This window comes from Emys orbicularis, chromosome 2 (genome assembly GCF_028017835.1).
Source record: "Emys orbicularis isolate rEmyOrb1 chromosome 2, rEmyOrb1.hap1, whole genome shotgun sequence".
Taxonomy (NCBI): domain Eukaryota; kingdom Metazoa; phylum Chordata; order Testudines; family Emydidae; genus Emys; species Emys orbicularis.
The window spans coordinates 32,379,478-32,405,279 of record NC_088684.1 but is presented as its reverse complement, the minus strand read 5'-3'; the positions used below and the strand labels follow the sequence as shown (position 1 = coordinate 32,405,279).

General features: G+C 41.5%; 1 protein-coding gene across 1 annotated transcript in view; it reads right to left on the bottom strand.

Annotated features, from left to right (window-relative positions):
- Nucleotides 1–24,261: 24,261 nt before the first annotated feature.
- Nucleotides 24,262–25,802, bottom strand: part of NUDCD1 (NudC domain containing 1) — a 119,191-nt gene continuing 117,650 nt past the window's right edge. Inside the window, exon 10 of the mRNA XM_065398764.1 lies at nt 24,262–24,554. Within this exon, the coding sequence (XP_065254836.1) occupies nt 24,262–24,554 (293 nt within the window). The remainder of the gene's footprint in view (nt 24,555–25,802) is intronic.

Genomic DNA, 25,802 nt, shown 5'->3' with positions numbered 1-25,802 from the left:
GGAGGAAGGAGGGAGTGGCACTAAATGTGAAAGAAAATATAGAATCAAATCAAGTAAAAATCTTAAGTGAATCCACATGTTCCATAGAATCTCTATGGATAGAAATTTCATGCTCTAATAAGAATATAACATTAGGGATCTATTATCGACCACCTGACCAGGACAGTGATAGCGATGATGAAATGCTACGGGAGATTAGAGAGGCTATCAAAATTAAGAACTCAGTAATAGTGGGGGATTTCAATTATCCCCATATTGACTGGGAACATTTCACTTCAGGACGAAATGCAGAGATAAAATTTCTCGATGCTTTAAATGACTGCTTCTTGGAGCAGCTGGTACGGGAACCCACAAGGGGAGAGGCAACTCTAGATTTAGTCCTGAGTGAAGCGCAGGAGCTGGTCCAACAGGACCGCTCGGAAATAGTGACCATAATACAATAGCATTCAACATCCCTGTGGTGGGAAGAACATCTCAACAGACCAACACTGTGGCATTTAATTTCAAAAGGGGGAACTATGCAAAAATGAGGGGGTTAGTTAAACAGAAGTTAAAAGGTACAGTGACTAAAGTGAAATCCCTGCAACCTGCATGGGCGCTTTTTAAAGACACCATACTAGAGGCCCAACTTCAATGTATACCCCAAATTAAAAAACACAGTAAAAGAACTAAAAAAGAGCCACCGTGGCTTAATAACCATGTAAAAGAAGCAGTGAGAGATAAAAAGACTTCCTTTAAAAAGTGGAAGTCAAATCCTAGTGAGGCAAATAGAAAGGAGCATAAACACTGCCAAATTAAGTGCAAGAATGTAATAAGAAAAGCCAAAGAGGAGTTTGAAGAACAGCTAGCCAAAAACTCCAAAGGTAATAACAAAATGTTTTTTAAGTACATCAGAAGCAGGAAGCCTGCTAAACAACCAGTGGGACCCCTTGATGATCGAGATACAAAAGGAGTGCTTAAAGTCAATAAAGTCATTGTGGAGAAACTAAATGGATTCTTTGCTTCAGTCTTCACGGCTGAGGATGTTAGGGAGATTCCCAAACCTGAGCCGGCTTTTGTAGGTGACAAATCTGAGGAACTGTCACAGATTGAAGTGTCAATAGAGGAGGTTTTGGAATTAATTGATAAACTTAACATTAACAAGTCACCGGGACCAGATGGCATTCACCCAAGAGATCTGAAAGAACTCAATTGTGAAGTTGCGGAACTATTAACTAAGGTTTGTAACCTGTCCTTTAAATCGGCTTCTGTACCCAGTGACTGGAAGTTAGCTAATGTAACGCCAATATTTAAAAAGGACTTTAGAGGTGATCCCGGCAATTACAGACCGGTAAGTCTAACGTCAGTACCGGGCAAATTAGTCGAAACAATAGTTAAGAATAAAATTGTCAGACACATAGAAAAACAAACTGTTGAGCAATAGTCAACATGGTTTCTGTAAAGGGAAATCGTGTCTTACTAATCTATTAGAGTTCTTTGAAGGGGTCAACAAACATGTGGACAAGGGAGATCCAGTGGACATAGTGTACTTAGATTTCCAGAAAGCCTTTGACAAGGTCCCTCACCAAAGGCTCTTACATAAATTAAGCTGTCATGGGATAAAAGGGAAGGTCCTTTCATGGACTGAGAACTGGTTAAAAGACAGGGAACAAAGGGTAGGAATTAATGGTAAATTCTCAGAATGGAGAGGGGTAACTAGTGGTGTTCCCCAAGGGTCAGTCCTCGGACCAATCCTATTCAACTTATTCATAAATGATCTGGAGAAAGGGGTAAACGGTGAGGTGGCAAAGTTTGCATATGATACTAAACTGCTCAAGATAGTTAAGACCAAAGCAAACTGTGAAGAACTTCAAAAAGATCTCACAAAACTAAGTGATTGGGCAACAAAATGGCAAATGAAATTTAATGTGGGTAAATGTAAAGTAATGCACATTGGAAAAAATAACCCCAACTATACCTACAATATGATGGGGGCTAATTTAGTTACAAGTCAGGAAAGAGCTCTTGGAGTCATTGTGGATAGTTCTCTGAAGATGTCCACGCAGTGTGCAGAGGCGGTCAAAAAAGCAAACAGGATGTTAGGAATCATTAAAAAGGGGATAGAGAATAAGACGGAGAATATCTTATTGCCCTTATATAAATCCATGGTACGCCCACATCTTGAATACTGCGTACAGATGTGGTCTCCTCATCTCAAAAAAGATATACTGGCACTAGAAAAGGTGCAGAAAAGGGTAACTAAAATGATTAGGGGTTTGGAACAGGTCCCATATGAGGAGAGATTAAAGAGGCTAGGACTCTTCAGATTGGAAAAGAGGAGACTAAGGGGGGATATGATAGAGGTATATAAAATCATGAGTGATGTGGAGAAAGTGGATAAGGAAAAGTTATTTACTTATTCCCATAAGACAAGAACTAGGGGTCACCAAATGAAATTAATAGGCAGCAGGTTTAAAACAAATAAAAGGAAGTTCTTCATGCAGCGCACAGTCAACTTGTGGAACTCCTTACCTGAGGAGGTTATGAAGGCTAGTACTATAACAGGGTTTAAAAGAGAACTGGATAAATTCATGGTGGTTAAGTCCATTAAGGGCTATTAGCCAGGATGGGTAAGGAATGGTGTCCCCAGCCTCTATTTGTCAGAGGGTGGAGCTGGATGGCAGGAGAGAGATCACTTGATCATTGCCTGTTAGGTTCACTCTCTCTGGGGCACCTGGCATTGGCCACTGTCGGTAGACAGGACCTTTGGTCTGACCCGGTACGGCCGTTCTTATGATTTGATAGCTGCTTTCAACTACCTGAAAGGGGGTTCCAAAGAGGATGGATCTAGACTATTCTCAGTTGTAGTAGATGACAGAACAAGGAGTAATGGTCTCAAGTTGCAGTGGGGGAGGTTTAGGTTGGATATTAGGAAAAACTTTTTCACTAGGAGGGTGGTGAAGCACTTGAGGGAGGTGGTGGAATCTTTTTCACTAGGAGGGTGGTGAAGCACTTGAGGGAGGTGGTGGAATCTCCTTCCTTAGAGGTTTTTAAAGTTTGGCTTGACAAAGCCCTAGCTGGGATGATTTAGTTGGGGATTAGGTCCTGCTTTGAGCAGGGGGTTGGACTAGATGACCTTCTGAGGTCCCTTCCAATCCTGATATTCTATAATTCTATGATATGGCAGACCCCAGCAAAAGTACTGCCGACTTGCAAGAGAGTGGATAAAAAAGTATTATGTCCTCTGAAAAGGGATGGACTTTTTATTTTCTCACCCCACACTGAACTCTATAATCATTGACACAGACACCAGCATGGTAGACAACACCAATTTAAATCCACCCCATATGACAAGGAGTGGAAACGACTAAATCTTTTTGGCCACAAGGCCTACTCATCAGACACTCTGCAATTTCAGATTGCCAACTATGCTGCATTGATGGATAAATATGACCACATAAACTACTCCAAACTCACAGATTTTATTGATTACGTCCCAGAAGACAAAAGGGACCAATTCAAAGCCATCATAGCCGAGGGCCATTTTCTAGCTAGAGCCACCTTACAGGTATCCTTAAATGCATCAGACATGGCAGCATGCTCCACGGCCACCACTATAGTTATGCGCCTAGTGGCATGGCTCCACCTGTCTGGCTTCCCCAGGGAAGTACAGTCAACAGTGGGGGATCTCCCCTTTGATGGCCAGAACCTGTTTGCCTCAAAGGACAGATGAAGTCCTTCATACCCTGAAGGATTCTCAGGCGACTCTCTGCACCTTGGGGATATACACACCTGCAACCAGAAGAAAACAGGGTAAATATTATCCTCCCAGCGCACAAGATCTGCCCCATAGGTACAACAACAGAGACACTATGATACAAAACAGCAGAGACAGAGACCTCCAAGGTGTCGACCACCTTCACCTCAATCATCAGCATCCCAACCATCCTCTGTGAAACAACAATTTTGAGTTTTTGGTTGAGGGCCTGAGCGACCTTCCCCATCCATCAATGCTGACTTCATCACCAGCTATACTCCATTTTGGACACCATTTGAGCCCTTTCTATTCAGCGTGATACTCCATCACTTTGGACAAATGGGTCCTAGAAATAATCAACACAGGCTACTCGATACCATTTACCTCCATCCCCCCTACTCACCCTCCCTCCCTGCCCCTTCTATGCCAAGAAGTGAACCACCTTCTACATCTGGGTGTCATGGAACAGGTACCACCACAACACAGAGGCAAGGGTTTTTACTCCCACTACTTCTTAACCCAGAAAGAGAATGGACAATGGAGGCCTATTCTACACCTCAGGAAACTTAACAAATTCATAAGAATCCAACAATTCAGGATGGTCATACTAGCAACAATAACATCAGCACTGGAACAAGGGGACTAGTTCTCAGCTCTTGACCTCCAAGATGCCTATTTTCACATACCATACATCCCGCTCATAGGAGATTCCTCAGATTTATCCTGGGAAGAGAACATTACCAATACAAAGTTCTACGTTTTGGTCTTTTGACAGCATCGTGGGTGTTGTCCAAAATTCTTGCTGTAGTGGCAGTGCATCTCCGCAAGCAAGGGGTTCCCCTACCTGGGGGATACAAGAGGCGTCCCCCATCTGGACGATTGTCTACTAAAAGCTCTCACCCTCAATGTTACTCACAGGACTATCACCCTCTTTTTGCAACTAGAATTACAACTAAATATACAAAAATCAACTCTACCACCCATACAGAAATTGGACTTCATCAGAGACCCATCTCAACTCTCTGGAGGCCAAAGCTTCACTACCACCGAACAGATTCATCACTATAATCAAGCTGATCTCCTTGGTACTGAACAATCCACACATTGACATGGACCTGCCTCCAACTACTAGGCCATATGGAAGCCACCACATTCGTGGTATGACATGCCTCTTCACATGTGCTGCCTTCAGGGTTGGCTAAGAACCGTCTACATACCACACAAACACAGCCTGAACAGACGCGCCACAATGTCACTCAAAGTCAAAGACTCTCTACATGGGTGGACAAACCCCACAATGTATGTGTGGGAGTTCATTTCACACAGACTCCACCTTTAATGATTCTCACAACTGATGCCTCCCTGATAGGCTGGGGAGCCCATCTACAACACCACACAATTCAGGGCAGGTAGTCTCCCTCCGAGACACTGTTGCACATAAATCTTCTGTAACTGTGTGCAGTTTGCAATGCATGCTTGCACTTCCTACCATTGATCAGGAATGAGACTATATGGGTAACGACAGACCACATTGCCTGTATGTTTTATATAAACTGGCAGGGAGGGGGAAGGTTGCACTCCCTATGGACCAAAGCCATGAAACTATGGAACTGGTGCATCTGGCACAATGCCAGCATCTCAGCCTCGTACCTCCCAGTTTGTCAAAACACTCAGTGGATATGCTGAGCAGAGAATTCTCTCAGAATCACTAGTGGGAACTAAAAAACATGGTCCTATAGAACATATTCAAACACTAGGGTCACCCATCTATCGACCTCTTTGCAACATCTCAGAACTACAAATGCCCGCAATTGTGTTCGAGAGCAGGGTTGGAGCCCCAATCTCTGGAGGATGCTTTCCTCCTCAAATGGGATGCACCTCTGCTATACACATTTCCGCCAATCCCCTTACTATCAAGGGTTATACACAAAATACCAACTGACAAGTCCAAAGTCATCTTGGTAGCCCCAATATGGCCCAGACAGAATTGGTACTCATACCTGTTGCGGATGGTACTATGTTCACCACACACTCTTCTGAACCTGAAGAGGGTTCACCCGAAAGCATGGCTCCTACATGGTTCCATCATGACGAACTAACCTGCTCGAAACAGGTGAAAGACATTACTAAACAGCAGAGGGACAACCATGCGTAATACCTTACCTGCACAAATGGAACAATCTAGGGCTATTTCTGTCCCCCTGCACTTGGTATTGGTATATATATATATTGGGGCTAAAGACATCTGAATTATCCATTAGCACAATCAAAGTACATGTTGCAGCTATTACCACTTTCACCATAAGATCAACAGGATATTGATATTTGCCCATCCAATCACCAAACGTTTCCTTAAGGGTATCAGAAACATTTACCCTGAAGAACATGTACTTACCCAACCTTGGGATTTGAAATTAGTACTACACTGCCTCATTGGGCCCCCATTTGAACCCTTAGTAAAATGTTCTCTGATGTATCTATCGATTAAGGTAGCATCTGAGTAGCTATCACATCAACCCACTGAGAGGGTGAGTTAGGGGCCCTCATGGCACACTCACCTTACACCATCTTTTTTAAAGACAGGGTCACCCTAAGACCTCAACCAAAATTTATACCTAAAGTATCTTCCTCCTTCCACATAAACCAACCAATCCATCTTCCCTCATTTTCCCACCAACTTCGCGGGAGTACACAGGACTCAGTATTACATACTCTAGATGTCAGGCACGCCTTAGCATTCTACCTTGACAGAACTAAGCCCTTCAGAAAATCATCGAGACTCTTCATTTCCACTGCTGCTGAAATTCTCCGATCAAAGGTGCAGGGACACACATTCACCTGAAGTGGAGTATCCACAGGGTCACTCATCTCGAAGAACCTCAGTTACTGCACAGGGTGAGTAACCTTCTCGCCTTGTCTCCACTAGGATTTTTTTTTGGCTTTGAAGACATAAACCCTAATGTGTTAAAACTATGGTTGTTTTGACCAGCTAAGACATGTTAAAATCCTAGTGAAGACAAGGCAGTTGGAGTTTTCACGTTATATTTTAAACCTGTTTCAAGCTACTTTTTTCATAGTGAAGACACAGCCCTAGTGTGGACAAGCTCAGAGGGGGACTTCACTCTTCTCCACTATAAGCAGGTTCCCCCTGAATTACTTCCCTCCAAAGTCATCAGCTATCGACTACCACATTGATGCTGAATCTGTTGAGAGGGGAATATCACAATCCATTACTGCATTGCAGATTGATCTTTAGAGTGTTGACAAGGCCCCAGAGGAGGAGAAAATGGGGATAAGTGGGGCTCCATTTGGGTGTGGCCTTGCTCAGCCCTGGGAATAAGAAGGGCCTCCTACACCCAATAAATGTCAGCCTGCCATAGATTTGAACAACACAGTGGGGAAACCTGTGGTCTTCACTCACCTTTTCACTGCTGCCTGGAAAGGTTGCTCTTAGGCAGCAGCTAGAGACAATTCAATAAAGCTGGCCACTTGGCTACAAAAAAAAAAAAAATCCTCTCTCTCCTTATCCATTCACAATGTCCTCTGAGAGCTCTGAAAGGATGGTGCTATAGCACTAAGTACAAACTTTTACTCTTTCGCTGAATAGCTCAGGAACTGCACAGTGGCTTTAATTCAAGGTCTTTATTATAGCTGCTAAGGGCTTCAAAGGGGACTAGCGCTTTAAAAATGTTTGAAGAAATTTAGCTCACATGCTGAAGTTCTGGTGATCAAAAATGAAAACAGTAATGAAAATAAAATGCTAGACATTTCCAATTCTAGATGAACGTTTTCAGCAAAAAGACATTGATTAAGGGTCTGTAAGAAATTCCATTAGAAATCCTTACTTTCAGGGATTTGTCATTTATAAACAAATCTGCTCAGGGTTGAAATCCAATGTACAATGTTTGTTTTATTCACAGGCAACATCTGTCCATTAGATTTGGTTTAAATATACTTGGCATGTTTAAGAATCCACAAACTCTTGTATATTTACGTGTGCATCTGTATCCTAAAGGAAAATTTGCAAAATGAAATATTGCAGGCATTTAGTTTACAATTTAGGTTTGTTACTTTTACTATTTTGGAAATATTGAGAATGATAAAGCTATTTTTGGTTAGGGAAAAACTGAGCATGAACAATAAACATTTTGACTCAAAAATCCTGGCACCCATATTAAATGTGACAGACCTGTAAAGCCACTATGTCAATAATCTAACCAGGAAATAATTCTCCACAGGTAATGAAGGAATAACTTGTACTGATTAAGTCTATTGAGTCCAAATGTAAATATATCTCAAAAGAGACAGTTCCATTGATCGTCTTGGTCAGTGATTGGAAAATTTCTTACAGATACTTTTGTTTCTCACACTTTTTGACATTTGGGACTTGGAGCTTCCATCCCTAGGTGGATTGGTATTGAACAAAAGGATGTTGCTCAGGTTGCTCCCCTTGGAAGTGACTCTTACCCCAGAATTTGACATTCCTGTATGTACCCCAGAACTTGACAGTACTGCAGTCAGCAATTTTGTATGTTCAGCCACTGCCAGCTGAAAACCAAATACCACAGAGCTAGAAATAATCTTAGGCCTTTGTGAGGCAAGGTCAGATAGCTGCATGCTTGCAGTTTGCTAATCAGAATGGAAGGATGGGATAGAGAATTATGGAAGAGTCAGTGAATAGCAACCTTGGTTTTTGGTGCCCCTGACACGTTGTTGTTTTGGCTAGAAATACTAGAAATGTTTTGAGATAATAAGCAGTTTGTTGAAATTAGAAGAATTGGTGACCCAGTAGAGGTTATTATGCTGACCCACTAGGAGTCCCTATAGGTTATGTGCTTTGTTACAGTCAGGTATACAAGATTAGGTAAAAGTAAATACCTCGGAGCAGTCCAAAGGAGCTGACATCTTAACTCCCCATCAGCTGGATGGAAAGAGGGCCCTGGAAGCCTGGCTGGTAATCACTCAAAATCATCTCAGACAGTAACTACATCTGGGATGTCCTAAACCTGTTGCGTGCGTGCGTGTGTGTGTGTGTGTGTGTGTGTGTGTGTGTGTGTGTGTGTGTTTTAGATAAGAGCATGCTTGCTTGTATCAATCATTTATGAAATGGAAGCACTGTGTTCCCATTGATTTATTCCTGACACCACCTGGAGAGAAACAAACAGTTTAGTTACCACTGCTTTGGGTTCTGAAAATCCCAGGTAACAGCTCCACCGTAGCCATTTTGGCTTCAGCCTCTTCTTCACCAGGGCCCATCAGGACCTTTTAAAGAGGGTGGCTTCTGCCTTGGATATCCAGTAAAAGAGGTTCAGGAGTCATCTGACAGGCTGATTGACATTTCAACTGCTGTAGGACCTTTTTGGGTAGTGCAGCAATTAATGAAGCTATCCTGGAGCCCACCAAAATAAAGTGACAAGCTCTGTCCTTCCTTCCCCCCACATCAAAGCAGGTTGAGCATAGGTATTGTCTACTCTCTCAGGGGTTTGAGCATTTTTACACCCATTGCCCTACAGGGTCACTGGTGGTCTCAGTTGCCAATGAAAGAAAACATCAGGAGTAACAGGCATTTAACCTGAAATCAAAGGATGCTAAAATACGCTATACATTTGGCAGAAAGCTTTTTTTGACTCTGGCCTACAGCTCAGGATTGCTAACCAGCAGGCATTGCTGGGCACTGACTTTAGCCTCTGTCAGAGTATATTAAAATTTAAAAAACAGATGCCAGATGACATGAGATGAATTTCTCACGATGGTGGAGGAGGATAGATTGTGGTGAGAAGAAGTTATTCACCTTCCACAGTAACAATGATTCTTCAAGATGTGGAGCAGCCACAGGGGGACACTTTAGGTGTTGGGGTGTAGATTTTCTGATCTGCAGATCAGAGATTTTCGGTAGCAGTGCTAAGTTGGGGTGCGCATGCACAGTAGTCGTCTCACGGTGCCGTTGGCACCTCATGTAGCGCACACGACCCGACCCTTCAGTTCCTTCTCTACCGCAGAGCTCGATGAACGAACTCTGAAGTTGAGGAGATGAAGTTGAGTAGTGGCGCACTCACAGGGACACACATCTCGAAGAACCATCATTTCTGCACAAGATGAGTAGCTTCTTCTTCTTCGAGTAGTGTCCCTGTGGGTGCTTCACTTTAGATGTCTGTAGAGCAGTGACCTACTGTGGACGGTAGGGACTTCGGAGTTGTATGTGTTGTGGCCGAGAGCACAGTAAGGCCTAGTATAGCATCTGACATAGAGCACTGAGTGATGGCATAGTGTTTTGCAAAGGTGTGCTATGATGCCTATATATGGCAGCCTGCATATACGGTTGCCAACCCTCCAGGATTGGCCTGGAGTCTCCCTGAATCAGCATCGATCTCCCGGTGACTCTTAAAAGCCATCCATGATCTTGTCTTTAGTGAACATAGTGTAAGAGGACTTGGCCATAAGTGCCTCGATTTTGCTGACTTATCTAACTGAGGTGATCGCTACTAAAAACTTGACTTTCATAGACATATGAAGAAGTGAAGAAGTTGCCAATGGTTCAAAAGGTGCTCTGGTGAGGCATTGGAGTACAAGATTCAAGTCCCATGGGGGTGTAAGTTGTTGGACTTCTGAGTACATGTTCTATATACCAAAAAGGAAGCATCTAGTGGTTGGGTGAGTAAAGACTGACATTCCCTCCACCTTGTGGTGAAAGGCTGTAATAGCCGCTAGGTGTACCTGGGGAAACGCCCAGACAGTATGCAAACAGCCTAGATGGGCCATTAAGAAGGACAATAGGACTTTGAAGATACTAATCTCCTTCTTGAGAAGTTTCCTCGGCTGCTTTGACACTGCCGGGTCATGTGATCATGTCACCTGGTATAGGATACCATCTTGAAATGCTGGTATTTTTCCATAGGAAGGGGTGGCGGTTCAAACTAGGAAACAAAGGATTCCTGCCATATGCAAATCCTATTTAAGGCTGGGGAGTGAGTTAATCTTGGCTCTTCTCTACTGCCTCCCTGCCCAAGAAGGAAAACTGCTGAAAACACTTGAAGAAACAAAGGAACTAAGCTGGGGGAGGCTGGGGCTAAGCTTAGGCGAGAAAGGTCAGCCTGTGAAGGGGATACCTGGAGATGTAAGCTGCAAGCAGTGCAGTTTACCTTCCAGAAACTCTGCAACCTGCATAAAACAACATTTAGGGTGAGAAATTACTATTTGTAGCCAATTTCTTTAATGTATTAAGCCTAGTTTGTATGTTTTGTTTTATTTGCTCAGTAAGCTGCTTTGTTCTGTTTGTTATCCCTTATAATCACTTAAAATTTACCTTTTGTAGCTAATAAACCCAATCTGTGCAATTCATAATGGTGGAAGGGGAGAAGGTTTGCATATCTTCCTCCACATTGAGGGAGGAGGCGAATTTCATAAGCTTATGCTGTATAGATCTCTATACAATGCAAGAATATAATTTTGCATTTACACTACAGAGGGTGTGTGCACAGGAGTGCTGAGCAATCCCCGAGCTGAGTCCTCCCACACAGAGCTGATTGCAGACTCTGTGATTCTACAGCTGGGTGTGTCCCTACCTGTGTGTGTGCTGGAAGGGGGCTTGAGAGCCTGTCACAACAGCACAGAGTAAGGGGAACCCAGGCTGGTGGGACAGGCAGGCTCAGTGGGACCGCAGCACATCAGGTGGCACCCTGGACGGGGGAGGGGCAACCCATCCTACCAGTATGTAGTCTAGTATGATCGGTAGAGACGCTTGCATGCCAATAATTTTTTTTGTTGGCACCATAGTGAGAATCTCTTCCATTTTTGGAGGTAGATATGGTGGATCTCCTGCTATTTAATAACACCTGTTTCACTCTTTCTGAACAGGCTAATTCGTCACGTTGGAACCACGTAGGAGCCATGCATTGAGGTGAAGTTTCTCCGGATTTGGGTGGAGAATCCGGCCTTAGTTCTGTGAGAGGAGATCCACCCGTAAGGGGAGAACTCATGGAGCACACACTGCTAAGCACATCAGGTAAGGGAACTAAGTCTGTCTGGGCCATATTGGAACGATCAGTATGATATGGGCCCTGTCGGTCTGTATCTTGTGAATGACTTGTGGGATTAGAGGTATTGGTGGGAATGCGTACATGAGTGCTGTGTCCTACGTGATGAGGAAGGTATCCCCTAGGGATTGGGGTGCTAGTCCCGCCATGGAACAGAAAAAGTGGGCACTTGTGGTTTGTTGCTGACACAAACAAGTCTACTGATGGAAAGCCCCATTCCTGGAATATCGCTTGGAGGACACAGTCATGTATTTCCCATTCGTGTTCCTGGGAGAAATATCTACTTAGCATGTCTGCCGTCATATTCTGGCACCCCGGGAGGTAAGATGCCGAGATGGTTATGTTGTGGTGAATACACTAGTTGCACAATTTCATGGCCTTGGTGCAGAGTGAATGGGAGTGAGCGCCTCCTTGGTGATTGATATAGAACATGCATGCTATGTTGTCGGTCAGTATGCAGATTGATTCATTTCATATGATCGGGAGGAAGTGCCTGCGCGCATTGTATATCGCTCAGAGCTCCAGGAGATTGATGTGGAGCAGGGTTTCTGTCACTGACCACTTGCCTTGTAGGGTGTGCTGGTCCAAGTGAGCTCCCCAGCCTATCAACGATGTATTGGTTGTGATTATTAGTGATGGTGGATCCTGTTGGAAGGGGATCCCTGTGCAGATGTTTTCTGGTTTCATCCACCATTGTAGGGATGCAATAACTTTTGGGGGTATTGTCACCCTTTTGCTTAGACTGTTTGCTGGGAGCATATACTGTGCTCAGCTAGTCCTGTAGACAATGCATATGCAGTCTCGCGTGTCTCATGGCGAACGTCATAGCCGCCATATGACCTAATAATTGTAGTTAGGTTCTGGAAAACGTTTGAGGGCTGCCAGTGATGTCGAGATGAGATTGATTATTGTTCTGGCCTGTGATCGGGCAACAGGGTCTGGCTTGTATGGAACTGAGGTAGGCGCCGAAGAACTCCAGTTGTTGAACTGGGGTCAGTATAGATTTCAGTACGTTTATTCGTAATCCCAGTGACTGGAACAGCTCGATAATGGTCTGCACCATGTTTGTCGCTTCTTCTTGAGTTGTACTTTCCAGTAGACAGTTGTCTAGGTACGGGAAGATCATCACTCCTTTTCTTCATAAGTGGGCTGCCACTACCACGTGGGTTTTGGAAAAAACTCAAGAGGCAGTGGAAAGGCCAAAAGGTAGTACACTGTGTGGATAGTGATTGAGGCCCACTGTGAATCTTGGAGGTCGAGGGCTGAAAACTAGTCCTTGTCTGGCGCTGAGATGATAGTGGGAAGTGTGACCATTTTGAACCTGTGATTCCTCACAAACCTGTTGAGCTTCCGAAGGTCTAAGATGGGTCTCCATCCACCATATTTCTTTTTGGTGAGAAAATAATGGGAGTAAAAGCCCTTCCCCTTGTATTGAGTTGGAACTTGTTCCACAGCACCCAACTGTAGAAGATGGTTCACTTCCTGTTGTAAAAGGTGCTCGTGAGAAGGGTCCCTGAAGAGGGACAGTGAAGGGGGTAGGGAGAGGAAAGGGATGGCGAAACCCGATCTTATAATCTCCAGTACCCATTGGTCCATTGTTATTGCTGCCCAGGCATGGTTGAATGGGCACAGGCAGTGACCAAAAGGTTGGGTATGAGTATCTAACAGTGCTCTATTGTAGGGGAAGTCGTTCATGCCCTCGACCAAGACTTCAAAACTGTGGCTTGTTAGTAGATGGTTGCGAAGATGAGGACTGATTTTGGGGAACCCTACGTCTTTGAGAGTGTTGCTTATTTCTGTTCTGGTCAAAGTGCTGTTGTTGTGGGTGATGGAGAGAGGTGTCTCTGCCCTTTTGGTATGGTTGATACCAACATTGTTTGTTTGGTGGCGTGTAGATGCCTAACATACATAGAATGGCCTGAGAGTCCTTCATCGAATGAAGAATGTTTTCAGTTTTTGTGGAGAAAAGTTTCTCCCAATCGAAAGGTAGATCCTTCACCTTGAGTTGGAGCTCCTTCGGGATCCTGGATGACTGGAGCCACGAGGCCCTGCGCATTATGGCAGCTGTGGCTGTCGTTCTCGCAGCAGTGTCCGCTATGTCCATTGAGGCCTGTAGGGCTATATGGGCAATTAGTTGCCCCTCCGTCATGATAGCGTTGAGTTGGGGGTGTTTTTCCTCCGGTAAGGCCTCAAGAAATTCTTGCAGCTTACTATAGTTATCGAAACTGTTCTTGGCTAAAAGGGCGGAGTAATTTTCTACCCTAAATTGGAGTGTAGCTGATGAGTATACCTTTCTACCAAGAAGATCTAAACATTTGTGTTCTTTGTCTTGTGGAGTGGACCGGAATTGAAGTTGTTTGCTGCGATGATTGGTGGCTTCCACAACTAGGAAACTGGGTTGTGGATGAGAGAAGAGAAAGTCCATCCCCTTAGCCTGGATCAAGTACTTTCTGTCCGCTCATTTGCTGGTAGGTGGTATTGAGGCGGGGGTCTGCCAGATATGCTCTGCCGGTTCCATTATGGCAATGATTGGTAGAGCGATTTTGGAGGCAGTGGATGTCTAAGATTTGCAGTGGCTTGTGCTAGTTTTCTTGCACCTCTTCTAGGGGGATGTCTTGGCTGGCAGCTTCTCTTTTAAAAAGAGTTCCTGAAATTGTTTCAGGTCATCCACTGTGTTTGGAGGCTTTTCCCACATCACTTCAGACCAGTGGGTCCTAAGCACAGTGGTATTTGGATACACCCTTCAATTTATTTCTATTCCCGCTTCCTACCATCCTTTCACATCCCTCCTCAGGGACCACTCTCAGGAGGAGGTTCTCCTTCAGGAGGTGCAATCTCTCCTCCTGTTGGGAGCCATAGAGGGTGTTCCTCAGTTATACAGAGGGAAGGGGGTTTACTTCTATTACTCTCTAATCCCCAAAACAAAGGGAGGTCTCAGACCTATCTGGAAGGGATCAAGGCACACTCCATGAAATTGTTAGCCACAAAACCAATCAATTTCAAACTCAGAGAGATTTCCCCCATAAATAGGTTTGCGCTTGAACAGCTTTTCCTCCAATTTAGTATACTATCTGGAAAAAAGGTGAAACTGTAAAGGAAATGTTACTCATCCTGTGCAGTAACTGTATTTCTTTGACATGTGTCTCTCTATGGTTGCTCCACTTCACATGTGCATGTGTCTCTTGAGCCCTAAATCAGAGATTTCCAGCAGCATTCATTCGGCCCACTCGCATGCCCTATGCCTCCTTGTGCCAGACACCAAGGCTATATAAGGACAGTTCTCTGCACCCCCTTGACCCCAATTTCTTCTCTACTCAGTCATCCCCTAGGGAACAACTGAAGCAGAGGGGAAGGAAGGCAGCCAGTGGAGCACCCATAGGGTCACATCTTGAAGAACTACGATTACTGCACGGGGTGCACTACCTGCACAGTACCGCTGCCATAGCAGAGGTTGCTGTAGCTGGAGCCGATGGTACCAATAGTGATGGGTGTACTGCAGGCGTTGTAGATGTCAGGTGCCAATGATTGCTCAGTACCAAGGGAACCATTTGCACAGATTCTCCATGCACACATACTGCCGGCTGAGCTGCTTGCATCAATACTGAAGGCTGGATTAAGGCATGTGACAGCACCAATGGCTGAATAGGATGCCAATGGCAGGGCCAAACTCCATGGTAGCCTATGCTTACCCTCCTTACTGAAGAAGCCAATAGGTGCCCTATTGGAGGTGAGCTTCCTCTCCTTAGAGCTCTGGGGCTTTGCAGGCCGCCAGTATGAAAGGAAGAGTCCTTGGCCTCAATGGTACCCTCAGAGACCAAGGACCTTGACAGGGACTTGGTCTTTTTTGGAGCTGGCTCCTTACAGTGAGATTCTGTGCTCCTCTTTCTGGGAGCCTTCCCAGCAGGCTCCAGGCTTCTCTTTCTTAGGGGAAGCATTCCCGGAGGTTGACAGGGCACTGGATCTGCCTGGGGACAGGTCTTCTGTCATGGGTCAGAGGGCAGTTGCAGGAAGTATTCCACAGCCAACAGTCTGAGCTTTTTCTGCCTGTTCTTCCTAGCCTTGGGCTTAAGGGCCAAACAGAAGGAACATTCCTGGGAGATGTGGGACTCCTGGATGCAGTGGACACACTTGGAGTGCCTGTCACTTACTGGTATAGCCTCCTGGCAAGAGAGGCAGCATTGGAAGCCAGGCAAACCCTGCCAGGAGAAGACAAGTCTCCTGGAGAGAAAAAAAAAAATGATCCACATACCCCTATGTAGCCTCAGTGTATCCCATGAGGAGGCAGAGGGCGAATGCGCAGGTCGGACAGTGCTAGCTAGAAATCTCCGACTGAGGGCTCAAGAGGCACATGTGCACCTAAAAGTGGAGCACCTATATGGTTCGTTAATGAAACAGGCTTTTGGGACCTTTCACATAGATTTTCTTTTCTTTTTTGTATGAAGGCAAAAAAAAAAAATAAAATAAAAAATCATGGCTTTCATGTACTTCAGAAATCCATAAAAGATACAGCACAATGTACAGCTCCAAGAAGCAGATCAATGTTTTTGATTTTAAACTATCTTGTCTGATTTTTTTTGACCTAAAAATGAATGTCCAGACCAGTGGTTCTCAGACTTTTTATACTGACAACCCCTTTCAGACAGCAAGCCTCTGAGTGACTCCCTCCCCCCTTATAAATTAAAAACCACTTAAAAATATTTTACACTATTTTAAAAGCTAAATTTATAACCCTATTGTTTACAATGAATGTATCTTCTCACTACTTTTAAATTAAGACTAAAATAATTGTTATAAGCAGAAAAGGTTTTTCTTCCAATAGTTACTGTTTAATACTGCGGGGGGAGGGGGGAAACGAAGAAACTTTGTCAACATCAATTTTCAGAGCAGACTTAGCTCCCCATTGCCACCCTTATGTCTGCACTGCTGCTGAGCTCGGTGCTCAGAGAGCGGCGGCAGCTGGCTGGGTACCCAGTTCTGAAGGCAGCACTGCCACCAGCAGCAGTGCAGAATTGCAGAAGTTCTGTGTAAGATTTGACCTTTGCGCAGAGAGGGGTGGCTATGGCAAATTTTGGGGGTGGCTATAGCCCCCACAAGTTCTGCTAGCACTTATCCTCTGCTAGCACTGCCCCTGCCTGTGTGTCTGACTGTTAAATTATCATTTTTGTGTGTGCTGATCTCAGTGTTCTGATTGGTCTGAGATTTAATGCTCCTTCAGCTGCTGAACAATCAAACCCTCTAATGTTGTCTCAGTTCCACCTTTTTAATCTAAAGACAACAAACCTGTGCACATGATACTACAATCCCCAGAGTCCAATTTCCTTAAAATGGTGATAAAACAAATATATGTTTTGTTTAGGAACAACAATCACTGCATTATACATTTACAATACTTTTTGAAATAAATACACTACATTGCGACAGAAAGGTATGTGTAATTTTCCAAAAATGCTAGAATTATTTATTTTATAGTACTTGCTCTCAGTTTTGTGCATGTACTCACAACCTGCACATAATAACCTCAGAACCCCCCCATGAGGGGTCGCCACCCCCAGTTTGAGAACCCCTGGTCTAGACTTTTCACCTATAAAAACGGCAGCCATTTTTTAAAAACTACAGTCCTTTAGTACTTTTGCAACCCTTCTCTAATACTTTGTTAAATCTTATCCTCTGCAAACCTTTTTGTTGCATTTTCCTTTAGGTGGTGTTTATCTGTAGACAAGAATAAATATTTCAGGCTGGAGTCTGTCACTTCCTCTGAGTTGCACCTTAACTTTACAAACAGTCATACTGAAAGCAATGGGACTAATATAAGTCTGGTAGAATCTCTTATTTTGTATCCATATTCATTGCATCACATGACTTGTCACAAAGGATTCAGCGTTTGTCTACATGAATATATATTTTAAAATTCATTATTTTGTTCACTTTTCTACATTCTACAAAGATGATCAAAGGGATGGAATGCAAGCCATATGAGCAAAGTCTGAAGGAACTGGGTATGTTTAGTTTGGAAAAGAGGAGATTGAGGGACGGGGCACGATAATGGTCTTCAAATACTTGTAAGGCTGCTATAAAAAAAGATGGAGAAAAGTTGTTGTCTTGTCACAGAGGGCAGGACAAGAGGCAATGGGTTCAAATTACAGCATAGCAGATTTAGATTAAATTAGGACTGTCAAGCGATTAAAAAAATTAATTGCGTGATTAAAAAAATTAACCGCGATTAATCGCCCTGTTAAACAATTGTTTAAAAATTGTGTTGTAATTGAAGTCAATCTATTTGAAAATGTAGAAAACATCCAAAAATATTTAATACATTTCTATTGGTATTCTATTGTTTAAGAGGGTGATTAATCACAATTCATTTGTTTGAATAGCGTGAGTTAACTGCAATTAATTGACAGCCCTAGATTAAATCTCAGGAAAAGCTTAACTGTAAGAACAGTAGGACAATGAAACAGACTGCCTAGAGAGGTTGTGGAAGCACCTTCCCAGGAGATTTTCAAAAGGAGGCTGGATAGCCATGTGTCTTGGATGGTTTAGACACAACAAATCCTGCATCTTGGCAGAGAGTTAGACTAGATGACCCTTGCGGTCCCTTCTAACACAATGATTCTGTTTGCCCTTCTCCAGTCAACTGGTACTTCAACAGATCTTCTCCCTTTCCCAATCAAAACAGCTTAGTTTTCTACCAAAGATAAATGTTTACTACTTTCTTAGCCTTTGTTTTACACCAACGTGTCTACTCAATGATTGAGCCAAAGTCTACGTATCATGCATGGCCTTTTGGGCCTACGAACCTCAGAGGCTACATTACTTGTAATGAGCATAGCGCCCGAAGATACTATACCTAATAAGTGCAGACAGTTCTGTATAGCTGAAAAACCTCCTTAGGTGATGTTTCCTATCCAGTCAGGTGTCATGACTGGCATTACAATGTACCTCCTCCCACGTCACTAAAATTACACAAGCACATTTACAATTTTGTAAAAACGAATTTTAAAGGTTACAAAGATTTTTTCATTTTGATGAAGGACTAGAAATGACAACCATGAGGGCAGGAATGATGGTAGAAACAGGTAAAAGGAAAAAGAACTGGAAACCAAAGCAGTAAAAAAAAAAAAAAAAAAAAAAAAAAAAAAAAAAAGATACATTCGTAGTGGACACTGAGCTAACAATCTCAAGTCTTTTTCACATCCAGGTACTTATTTCTAGGTCCAAGTCCAGATTTTTGCACTCAATGAAAGTTTTTCACTCAAAGTTGGGCAGACTGTTGGCTCTTTAAACATGTATTCTCCAGTGCTTTAAAGTCCTTTAGATAAATCAGCAGTCCCTGAATGCTTGGAGAGGTTTCCAGTTAATGGGGATTCGATACTTTGCCATCAGCAATGTTAAATGAAGAGACCTCTTTGTATATATCCATTGTGACATCCTTCACAGTCCATAACAAGCACAATTAACGTCAAGATGAAATTTCTATATGTAATAAATTGTGCGTCTTACAGCTTATGAATACCTCTCCAATTGGAGACATGTCCAGAATGCATGTAAGAGCACCAACGGGAGTGAATGGCGTATGGACAATATGGAGAGCTTCTTTTATATGATGATAAACCATGCATGGTAATGTATACTTTGTGTAGCAAAGATTACACACTGTACAATTACTTATTTTGCTACATTAAGAGTGTATTTTGTATTGTTCCTGATCATTCCCCAGAAGTGTTAGTTTCAACATTCTTTTACCATCTGTTTAAACGGCTTATACATTTTATTTTACCTATAACATTACACCAGTAAGATTAGAAAATGTCTTTTCCAGGTTTCAACTGCAACTCTCACTGATCACATTTCTCACCTCATTATGAAAGATATCACATTAATAAAGATATTCAATATTTGCAAATAGAGTCAGATTGTTTTGAAATTGTTTAAATCAATTAAAAGACTCCCCATCAAATAAATCATTAATCAGAATAGCTTTGATTTTGAAATATTAAACAAAACATGACTTAAGTGGAAAAATCTTTGTTTATACCCAGTTCTTTGTACCTAAGATTTTTCATGTTAAATATACATTCAGAATTTGACCTTTTCTATTGCTTGCACATACAAGGTATATAGTTTTTATATACAAATACATACATACAAACAGGTTTCAGAAAGTAGTTACCAGTTGCAAACACCTGCACATACTTCTAAAACACTAATCCTCGCAGAAACTAAACAGTTTGCACACACACAAATCCCATTTGTCTAAAGTGCAGTTATTAATGTTTGAAAAGCACAGATGTAGGTATTTGTACTCCCCAATATACATAATTCCAAAGTAAGGCTGCATTGAAAAAAATCAGACCCCAAAATGCTCATTTGAATTTAACTGTGCATGTCTGCTCTATTTAACAGGTTGGAGTGCCATTAGTGTTACTGAAAAAATGAATGGCAAACTGTAGTTGGGCCACAGTATAACAAAAAAAATAAAAATAAAAATAAAAATACTAGTCTATATGTAAATGTTTATACCTACATTTATCATAGCAATTAGATCTCCCACAGAAGTAAGATAAGAGACCTGAGTCGAGAGCTAAGTAGGAGTTGGACTAATGCCATTGTAATTACATTAATATGGCTAGTAAGTGAGGCAATCTGCACTGGTTCTCTACATCTTAGACTTTGGGATAATAAAGATTCAGTTTTACTCAAAAAGCTATTCAAAATCTACTTCTATGATGGAACCAGAAAACAACCATTTGTATATAAATGTTAATATATACTAACGCACAATCGACTGCAGCCTTTATTTCCACCCAATACAAACATTAGATCTGCATAATGTGAAGAGCAAGACACAAACTGCCAAAAGCCAGAAAAATTCAAAGTTATAGGTGTAATAATGTCCATTATTCAAACCAGCCTCAACTACTAATCTCGTTGCATTTGTCGTTTCACAAACCTAGATCCAGACTCTGGCTGGCACAGTGCATACATGCAAGCCAGAAAATAAAAAACCAGCCAGCAGCACTGTGCAGTGGAACAATGCTGACCACTCCAGTTCTTCCTCTGGGAAAAAGTGAGGAACTGCTCCGCAGATCCTCTGTGTCTTATAGTGCACAGAGATGCAACAAGACACAGCCAAAGGGTGAGAGGATGCAATGTGCATGTTTAGGGGCATATGCATATTTGACTCCCTGACTATACAATGATCGCAAATTGAGCTTGACCCCCTTGCAAATTATTCCTATTGCTTCCAGAAAGAGGCTATCCATGGGAAAGTGCATGTAAGGATTATCATAACAAGGATCTGTGAGCACAGTACCACTGCTTTTGGCAGAAGTCATTATGCTGCAGTGCAAACACCAAAATTTGGCCCAGGTATTGAATATTCTTTGGTATTTGTGTATTACAACCTTCAGAAAAAAATTAGGAATGGTTTTAGCAAAAGAAAAGGTGCACATTTGAAATGATAAACTGAAGGGATAAAAAGTCATTTTAAACATTTTTTTAAAAAAGTTTTATTTATGAATTTAATGTTTTAATTATTTTTAACTTGCAGAGTAATACATATTTCAGTTATACACATCCAGGCAGAGGGAACATTACAAAAAGAGTATTTGAAATGGATTATTTGCACCTATAACAACCGACGTTTTGTAAATAGCATCCACCACATTTGCTTGCAGGCTGGGGAATCATAAAGAGCAGTACAAAATGAGAGCTCCATGGTAGGTGCAGATTCTCAGCCAAAACAAAAACCTCGCACAAAATCAGGTGACCACACCTCATACATTTTGAATAATCACATTCTACTATGTCTGAGTCTATGGTAGCATATGACAGATATAAGCCTCGAAATAAAATGAATGTAAAATGGGAATGCGAAAGTAACAAATATGGCTCTGCAACTGGCAACCATTTAATTATGGATTTTTTGAGCAGAAAAGTAGGTTGATTTATATCAGCATGTATGGCTCATCAAGGCAATTGATCTTTTAAATAATAAACAATACTCTTAACTCTTTGGAAGGACATGGAAACATATTATTCTATGCAAGTTTTTTGAGCAGAATACATTTCAGGGTCCATTCCCATTGTTAACAAGTGAGCAGAGTATTCAGAAAAAGGAGGAACACTTTTTCCACTTTAGTCAGTTTTGCTGCTGGGTAAATGTGACCTTGTTTGAAGCTCAGAACATTCTAGCAGCATCCTTTCCCTTACTATTTGTTATAACTAAGGCTATGAAGGTGACAATTGTACTTGACTTTGCTTAATCTGTCCAGAAGATAATGGAAATTAGCTTTTTGCTATCTAAGCCTTAGTAAGTGTAATTTTATATGAAATAGTTGAATTATTATTAGTTTATCCTGGAGCTTCCCTCCATTGAAGAAATCCAGTTTCACAGTTGATCTGACTGATACATTTCCCCCCATATGAGCTGACTCTTTCTGCATTATGTATTCCAGCTGGTTATGTTTTGGGAGATCTGAACTCAGATGTGTACAAATCTCAATTTTACTTAGGCTGAGAAGAAACGAATCCAACTATTCTTTGCCGCATGCACTTGGAGTTAGTATAAAGCAAAGCTGTTTAAAAGATTATAATAATACCATATTGTTTTTGATATTGCTTATTTACTCAGTGAAAATTCAGAAGTAGGACACACATGACACTACATATTCTACATAACAGAATATTAAAGATTTTTTTTCTGTTTTATAGATAGTAAAAGTAAAGAGACATCATGGAGGTTGGGCCCAATTGTGTTCTCTTTTCCATTGGAAAGAGTAACTCCTGAAATTAATAGATGTACAGTGGTGTAAAACTGATGTAAGCAAGATGAGAATCAGGCCCCTTAAATCCTCATCAGAAGAGCAGACTTGCACTCTGCAATCTGTGATCACACCTCTGCTTTTTAAGAATTTACCATTTTATTCATTCTCATTTCACTGACATGGGTCTGCAAATCAAAACTTTCATGAGCTCCTGGGTACAATCAAGATGGTCATGCCTAGAAGCGTCTCTGTTATGTCCTCCCGAGCAGAGACATTTCCTTCTAATATTTGCTATAATCTGAAATAATGTAGAAAAAGATATGCAACAACATGGAGGACGACATAACACAAATTCACTGTTCAGTTTATAGAAGTGACATGTTTTTATGTTACTTTTAAACTTCAAGAAAGATATCAGCTGAAAGAGATACTTTGCTTAGGAATCTTAAGCAAAAATCTAAAACAGGGAGGAGTTCAAGACCAACCAGTTTTTCATCTTAACCATGTTAGCAATGTCTCTTTAAAGATGTTAAAAAATTCTGTAGATCGAACTTTTGACAAATATATTTGTTAAACAGAACCTCACATTGTTATGGTCAGCAAGGCCACTATGTAAAAGCAGCACCTCTTTCTTAAACCTTACTCCTGTAAGCTGAGCATATCCAGTACAGTTATAGGAATATGAGGAGATAATGGTTAATTAAACCCTAATTGCAGAATCTATATTCATGGTGATGAAGTATAAGGCAGAAGCAGCACAGCTTGAGTTTAGTATCTCAGGTTAAGTTTGACTGTCAAGTAATATGCCCATGATTTAGTGGTAAAGGATCAGATTTCATGTGGAAGTAACTGATATACAAACTTGGAATCTCACAACTGTACTTCAACCTGTACCATTTTAAATTTCATCCACAGACAAATGTTTTCTTCTCTCTTCCTCTGTCCCCAAGAGAAAGCTACCAAAACCATTTTAGTTTTTAAGTTTTTAAAATGTTTGAAGATTTAATGGGAAGCACAAATGTGTCTCAATCAGATTACTACAACTTCATGTATATAATGTGGTTATTTGACCTGAATAAAAAATATGCCTGAGAAAAGCAGATGCCCCAACACACCATCATTTAGCCAATGAGCCATGATTTGCTAATACTAAGTAAAGACATTTAAACATAAACTGAGACTAAAATTTTCAAAAATAATTTAAATGGCTCTGTAAAATATCTATTTGGATAAAGTGTGATCTTTGCCTTGTGTTTATATAAACTTGTAATAAAACAAAGCCTTGTTTTATTTATCTGAATAATACCCACAGAGAGACTGTGGCAATTATACAAAATAGAAATAAGTGAATACTCAAGATCTTCTTGAATGGCAGAAGTGTGGTAGAAAAACTATATGAAAAAAGCAATGCATGGATGGATCATTTCACACATGACTCTGGTAACTGATTAAAATGCTGCTAGCACAGACAGTTTTCTTGCACTTTTCCATAGAATTGGAAGTTCCCACAAAAATTCAGTGACAATGGAGTTGAAAAGCTTTATCCAACTGGGCACAGAGACAAGTTCCAGTGAACATATTTTGGTTGTCCTTTTAAAAATTAAACAGGCTACATATGATATTTTACTTCAACTTCAGTAGTACGTGATTGAACTTTGTAGCTAATATCTCACCATTTCTCAGACCAATTGTGAATACATCCAAGTCAACATGACATATTGGATAATTAATTTTCAGTGTTTACCTTTATTAAAAACAAGGATTTTGTTGTGAGAACAAATAATCTCTCATTTGTAGCTTGAAAGCCCAAGATAGGATCACTGGCTTCCAGGGTTGCTACCAGCTGCTTAGCAACCTGCCCTACTTGTCTTCCCTCCTTCCTGTTGTAGAGAACAGTGGACAGAGGAGTGGGCTGTCGATAGATGAACACTCGACGCAGGCACTCACAAATAGCAGCATAGGAATAATTTGGAGGACAAGCGGTGAATTTCTTGTCTTCCTTTGATGCTTGGACATAACCTGCAAAGCATACAGATATACAGAGGCAAGAAAGAAAGTCAATATATATTTCAACTGTGCTTTATACTGCCATTTCAGAATCCTGTGCTTATATTATAAAACTAATGCACAAAAGGTCACAAAAAGATAAAAATACACAAAGGACAATTTCGTACTAATGGCTCCCTTTGTCCTCTTAACACTTATCTCTGACACCTCTATGCATGCCCCTCTCTATGCCTGAAGACCCCTTCTTGACAGAGACATTCTTCCACTGTCTCCTCCTCAGAACATACTTCTTCAGTGAGAACTATGAGGCCTGGTACCACTTCCCAAAGAAGCGAGATCAAAACAGCTATTAGCAAAACTCTAAACACCACACACTGTATTCTTCAAAAACGTACAGCACTTACTCTTGGAATACCGAATACTCACTGAAATATCATCTATAGGCTACATTTGAAGAATTTTTATTCTTCAAAACCATGAGTTAAATTAAGTCGGTTCTTTAAGAAATTAGCACCCTATGACACATCGTTTTTGTCCCAACACATCCTAACAGTAAAACACAGATCCATCAAATTCCTCATAGAGTTACAACTCACTGAATTATCATGAATAGGCTACATCAGGGGCTGAAGAATAAATATTTTCCATCACTGAACAACATTAGACAACAGTCCTCTTTCAAACTGATTGTCATCCAATATTGTTTTGAATGGGAGTGAGGCTATAGGGCCGGTCTTAGCAAAATGGGCTACCATCTTCCAAGGGTAGTTTGGCTTCACTCTCATTGAAAACTATGTGGCCATTTTGAAAAAGACATCTCTGTTAGTAGCAGAGACACATTCTATTTCTTCCTGTTCCCCATAGGTGTCATTACAGGGCTGAATTTAGGTTGTTTGGGTACCTTAGCTGTCCATACCTTAACATGTTTAGATTTATTTTATGTTTAACCCTAACTCTAAACTTCCTGGGTTTGTAAATGCTTGTTTTTGGAATAAATACAACATTCCTGCAATGTCTGTATTAAGTTACTGATATTTGCTCAACCTTAACTCCAGTTTAACACAGTTTTATCTGGAAATAACTTGTTACTACTAAGCTAGACAGCCAATGGCACAGATAAGGACCCAAGAATGCTCTAAGAGGTAGTCTAGCCCAGCCCAGGAAAAGTTTTTATATAGAGTGTTAGCTAATACATTTAATTCACATTTTTAAATCCTAGAGTAGACAAGTCACGTCGGGTTTATAAACAATCCTGGGGGT